General features: G+C 30.7%; 1 protein-coding gene across 1 annotated transcript in view; it reads left to right on the top strand.

The window, feature by feature from the left end:
- The first annotated feature begins 8 nt into the window (after positions 1-8).
- LOC126809760 (zinc finger protein AEBP2) overlaps positions 9-6,617 on the top strand; it is a 55,275-nt gene continuing 48,666 nt past the window's right edge. Inside the window, exon 1 of the mRNA XM_056098648.1 lies at positions 9-346. Coding sequence (XP_055954623.1) covers positions 21-346 — 326 coding nt within the window. The 5' untranslated portion in view covers positions 9-20. The remainder of the gene's footprint in view (positions 347-6,617) is intronic.

Below are 6,617 nucleotides of genomic sequence, written 5' to 3'. Positions count from 1 at the left end.
AGAAGATGTTGGTGTGCAAGATGGCGACAGTCGGGGATAATGGAAGTTTGGACGGGGAAGACTCCTCAAAAAATGAGGGTGATGTGCTTGGAAATATGTGTAAAAAGAACGGCATAGACCATAGTTGCTTTCTTGGCGATCATTATAGAGATAGCGTGGAGGCAAGGTTTGTAAATTCTGGAAGGATGTCCCGGTTGAATGGAACATCAAAATCTCATTCTGTGTCGGCTTCATTTACAAAACCCTCCATCCCGTCGCTGAGATCTCGCAAGGAAAAACTTTGTACGGAAACATGTCGTCGAAAGCGGCGACCGTCCAAACACGAATCCTCAGAGGATAAAGAAAGGTAAGTTCAGATTTGGATTATTTATTGTTTGCATTTTGAAAGAGAACACGTGACTTTTTATGTACCAGACCGTCTGAGACCATAATAACACAGAGTAATATTGATGGACCGATACACTGCATTTCGTTATTTATCGCCCTGTCTGCATCTCTGATGTGATAGAGAAAGCATGTAGGGCTCATCCACCACAATGCTCTGCACGGTTTATAAACCCCACAAAACCAAATAAAACATCAAAGAAGTACACGCCTTGTCTGGTATTCTGTAGAATTTCGAGATAAAGAAAATTAATCTGGCCGCATACCGTAGTTTTTTTACTGTCTGTAAAGATGATTTATTTTCATCAAAATCTTTCTTGAAGTTTCTTTAAATAACCAACACTTTTAACAAGGCTTTTGATTTCTAATTTTTATAAAATATTTGTATTTTTGGACAGGTTCTAAAACCATTATTTGTAAAGCTTTGTTTGTAAAAATACAGAGATGTTTTTATTTGTCGAGAGAAAACAAACATTGAACCGTGGTTTCCTGTGATTTTGTCATTTTCTTTGTCTTCCAGTGTAAATCACTAAATCTATAAATAAATCACTTGTCAACCCAAAAAGTGTTAAAAACTCATGATTCCAATTGTTTATATGCTGTCTTTATTAATCAAGCAACAATATAAAACTGAACATCTTATTCTTAATTAAAAAAGGTGTTTTTGAATTTATGTTTTTTCTGTCGGTTTTTTTGGTTTTTTTCTCGTGTTTTTGAATTTCATTCCATGTCTTTTGTTTGTTTTTTTTTTTAAATTTGTGGTGTAAATTGCTTGTCAACTTTAAAAGGTGACAAAAACTCTGCTAATTGTTGCAGTGAATTTGAGTTTTTCTGGGTTTTAATTTGAGGGGTTTTTTGTGTGTGTTTTTGAATCTCAATCTTTGTTGGGTTTTTTTAATTTGTGGAGTAAATTGCTTGTCAACTCTAAAATAAGGTGATAAAAACTCTGCTAATTGTTGCAGTGAATTTGAGTTTTTCTGTGTTTTATAAAACTAGAGGTTTTTTTTTTTTGGTGTGTTTTTGAATCTCAATCTTTGTTGGGTTTTTTGATTTGTGATATAAATTGCTTGTCAACCCTAAAAGTTGTTAAAAACTCTGCTAATTGTTGCAACGAATTTGAGTTTTTCGGTGTTTTAATTGAGGTTTTTTTTTTGTGTATGGTTTTGAATCTCAATCTTTGTTGGGTTTTTTTAATTTGTGATGTAAATTGCTTGTCAACCCTAAAACTTGTTAAAAACTCTTCTAATTGTTGTAATGAATTTGAGGGTTTTTTTGTGTTTTAATTAGAGTTTTTTTTGTGTGTTTTTGAATTTCAATCTTTGTGGTAGTTTTTATTTTGTGGTTTAAATTGCTTGTCAATTCGAAAAGGTGTTAAAAACTCTGCTAATTGTTGCAATGGTGTCTTAATTAATTGAGCAGCAATTTACGGTATCTTAAATTTAAAAAAAAGTATTTTTGAATTTGAGGTTTTTCCTGTTTTTGAACTTGGCTTGTTTTTCCCATGTTTATTTTGTGTTTAATAATCTCATTTCTAATTTCTTTTTTTATATTTGTGTATTGCTAAATTGTTGGTCTGTTAAAAATGGATTATGTAAGATTTAGATGGCATTTCTTGCCATAAAAGTTTAAAGATACATGTAGATAATAAAAAAAAAGAAAGAAATATATTGAAAATTTCATTCAAATTACTTTATTCTAAGCGAAGAAATAAATGTTTGAAATAACAATGAATTATAATTTATACAACATTTGAAACCAGAAAAAAATACGTGCAATAGGCAGATTTAGCTTTTACATTCATCACATTGTTGTCCATATTCTAATCGTGCAAGATCTAATATCCCTGATTCACCACGAAGCAATGATTTTAGGATGTCGGTAATTACACTACATTATTAATTATTGCATTTTACACGATACGTCAGTTAGAACTTTATTTATTAAAGGGACATTATGGGAGATTAGATAAAGAGTTGATAGTTCTCGCTATATTAGTTAAAAAAAATAGATAACTTAAATAGAATATGCTGAAAGTTTCAGTCAAATTGCTCCACTATGAACCATCAGCTTTTGAAATTTAGTCTTACCTCGATCATCATTAAAAACAGAGTCTCAATTATCCGTTTTTACGTTTAATCATCTTTCACAAAATGTATTTCAATCTGCTAAATATCGCTGGCTAGTGATGGCATCGAGAGTTGATTATGGTCTGGATAAGTTAATTAATGTCTAATTAATAATTTAGATAACATTTCAGGCTTAAAGAAAGACCTGCAATAGGAAAATTTAGCTCTTGCATAATGTATGTTTAACACTGTTTTTTTAAAAGTCAAAATACTAGTTATTTTATTTTTCTGTTATTATTCATGTATCTGAATTCTGTATAACATGTCTATGTCTTGGTTGGAATGTTAAATAAAATGAAATTAATTGTTAGAATGCAAAAAAAAAAAAAGAATATTACAAAATGTTAAAAAAAAGAAGAGAGCTTTACTCCTATTTTGTATTGTAAGCAATTTAATCAGCTTTATTTTAATCAAATCCTTATATGGAATAGGGCACATTTCGTCGCTATGGTATCTAAAATAAATACCATAGCGATGGTTATTGACTTAGATTACTGTAGATATGGTTATTTATTTAGATACCAGTAGCTTTGGTTATTTAGTTTAAATTACATGTACCATGCATGTAGCTATGATTATTTAGTTTAGAATTAGATTACCATAGCTATGGTTATTTTTTTAGATACCGTAACTATGGTTATTTAGTTCAGATAATTATGCTCATTGTAAATATTGTTACTGTAGGAGGAACACCTTGAAAATTATATACGTAATAAATTGTTATCGAGAAAATTCTCAATGTATTTGCGGAAGTTACAATATTGGAATAGCCTACAGAATAATTTTGAGAGCATGTTTTATTTTTTATATACTGTATTTACTATTTAGTGATCCTATCATGGAAACTGATTTTAATCTTGTTATATATAATGATTTTCATAATTTCCTAAACCACGGTTATTAAAAAGTCACTTTCAATTTCATGGAAATATATTAAATTTAAAGCATGTCTATAAAATCTATTTTCAATTGTTTTTTTAAATTTTTTTAATTGGAAATTTATGTGTATATCAGCATGTACAAATATAATATTTATTGGTGTTATAACAAATAATCCTTTTGTAACATGTGCAAGACAACAGCATTATATTTTATGAACAGTTACTACAGGGGCAATAACTCTTTACAAACCTGAATAATTGTCAATGATCTTTTAGAGGCATTTAGTAACTGGATAGACCAATAAACTATAACACATACTTATGGAAGAACAATTACTGATTTATTTGGGCGACGTTTCGAAGAGTATTCTCTCAACGTTTTCAAGCAAGTTTTTATTCCTTTGATCTTGTTGTTGTCATGCATGGTTTCTGAATTGTTGTTTTTGCTTGTCTATATATAATTGCTCTTACACATTTGTTACTGTACTTGCTTGAAAACGTTGAGAGAATACTCTTCGAAACGTCGCCCAAATAAATCAGTAATTGTTCTTCCATAAGTATGTGTTATAGTTTAATAATTTTAAATATACCAGAAATACTATTTTAGAAATCTTAATGTCCCTTGTTTATGTCTCTAATGTCACTTACTGTAAAAGAAAGTAATGTTATTTTGGTAGACGAAAAATTTAACTTATCTAGAAAACGTTGGATATTTGTACGATTCAAGTTCAATAAGTTTGTAGAAGACCATAATATGTATGGTATATTTTAACTCCATGCAAAGACTGCACCTGGTTGCTTTAATAACAGGGGTTGGGGTTTGGGTAGCCGATTGGTTAGTGTGTGAACGTTGTATCATAAGGTCTGTCATTGAGTCAAGTGGCATGGTTGTACATGACTAGGAGTAGGGACATCTATCTAACCTAACCTCACAGGTTTTCTCTGAGTCCTCCGTTTTTCTCCCACTGCTGAAGTCTCCTCTCACTTTAATAACAATTTATTACAAACAAAAATATTTCTTTTTATCATGTTCAATTTTTTTTTGTTTTTGTTCATTACATGTACATAAATTGTATTTAAATGAATAAATTTTTCGAGATTGAATAATTGACCTAATTCACCTCTAGATTTTAATCTAGTTTGAATTTGAAGTATGTTTAAATGTGAAGTTTATGAGATAAGGTTAGAATGGTATAAATTTTAATTGTGAACATTTCAAGTTCTTCAAGTGTTGTTTGAGTCAAGTGGTGTGGTTTTAATTCCCTGGGCCCTGTTTCTCGAAATTTTAACTAAAGATAAAATCCAATTTTAGTAGATACTTCAATTTTGATTGGTGGCTAAGCACTAAAATCAATCTAATATTATCCAATCAAATTACTAAAATTTCATGAAACAGGCCCCATGTTGTATGTGACAAGGAGTAGGGTCACCTGTCCAACCTCGTGGCTAAAGACCCCTACGCACAAGCGAATTATTGAAATAAAATTGAAGCAAATGTTAGTTCCGAAATAATGTACATTGAAGAGCTCTTCCATATTTAATGTATGTCTGCAGAGTGAAATTGAGTAAAAGATCTTTGTTTATCGCAATTGAGATTTTTTTTTTTTTATAAAATAAAGGGCATGGCCTCGTTGATTTGAGTCAAGAAGAAGGTATTACATTTATTCAAACAGCAACTACGTTAAAGTCTGTTAGAGATACATTAGTTAAAAGTTTAATAAAGAGTTGATCATTCTTGCTATTTTAGTTCAAATATAGATGATAAAAAAAAAATATTGAAAATTTCATTCAAATAACTTCATTCTGAGCCAAGTTATCACTGTTTGTAGTTTTGACAAGATGTGTGCATTGTGGTAACCAGGGCACTGGTATATTCAAGACATAGCCTCATTAAAGATACATAATGTCAGAATTAGATCAAGAGCTAGCCATTCTTACTATAATAGCTCAAAAATAGATAATGTAAAATGGATAATTTGAAAATTTCATTCAAATTACTCTATTGCAAGCGAAGATATTAGCCTTTGAAGGTTTGACAAGACGTGTGCAATAGTTTCAGCCACCATACTGGTTGTTTGAAGCTAAGTCTCGCTCCTCCATTTTTAAATTAAATCAAAATATGGCTGAATCATATCTATTTTATATCAGAGAAATCTGATGCCATCAGGAGTTGATTATGGCCTGGATCAGTTAATTTACGTCTAATTAAAGATACATTATGGGAGATTCGATAACAAGTTGGCAGTTCTCACTATAATAGTTAAAAACTAGATAATGTAAAGTCAATTTGCTGAAAATTTCATTCAAATTGATCCACTATGAACCGAAAACTAAGCGAATGAAATTTCTGTCTAGCCTCGGTCATCATTACTAAATTCAGTACGATAAACAGCATAGTCTCGATTATCTATTTAATCGTTTAATCGAGAAGGAAAGTTATGCAGTAAATCGGCTCACAATCCAGGCTAGCGATGCCATCTAGAGTTGATTATGATCTGGATAAGTTAATTAATGTCTAATTAATAATTTAGATAACATTTCAGGCCTAAAGAAAGACCTGCAATAGACAGATTTAGCTCTTGCATAATTATATTTAATAATTTAGAAAACATTTCAGGCCTAAAGAAAGACCTGCAATAGGCAGATTTAGCTGTTGTATAATGTATGTTTAAACCAGTGTTGATCTGATTTCCATTCAGTACTCTTCAGCTGTTTGTTGATTAAATATTGATTGTCTGGCAGGTTTTGTTTTAAATTCAGGTCTTCGTTTTGATTTATATCAGAAATAGATGAATTGATTTGGTTTATCGTCAGTTAAGGCACGATGTCATTATTAATCTGGGACTCTGATACACTCTACACATGTACAGAATAATAATACACACACGTTTTATTATCGGGTAACACACGGGGTTATTATCAATCTGATTCAAATACAGACCTATATTTCGTTTTTGTTTTTATACACCCATTGTTGACTGTTCGGACGATTTAAAGATACCTTCCCGCGTACAAACTTTGTGATTTGATGATATATTTGGACTAAAAACATATTCAAAGTAACCAATCTATTTGCTTCAATTCCTAATTATTTCTGTCAACTTCTTTTTCCGCTGTTTAATTGCAGAATCGTTTGTACGTTGACACCCCTCAATGTTCCCAAAACCGACTAACCATTTGAACAAGAAAAAACAACCACTTTCTCACTTAAGCTAGCACACAATAG

This window comes from Patella vulgata, chromosome 2, assembly GCF_932274485.2.
Source record: "Patella vulgata chromosome 2, xgPatVulg1.2, whole genome shotgun sequence".
NCBI lineage: Eukaryota > Metazoa > Mollusca > Gastropoda > Patellidae > Patella > Patella vulgata.
Note: the sequence above shows the minus strand (reverse complement) of the source record. Positions and strands in the feature narration are given on the sequence as shown.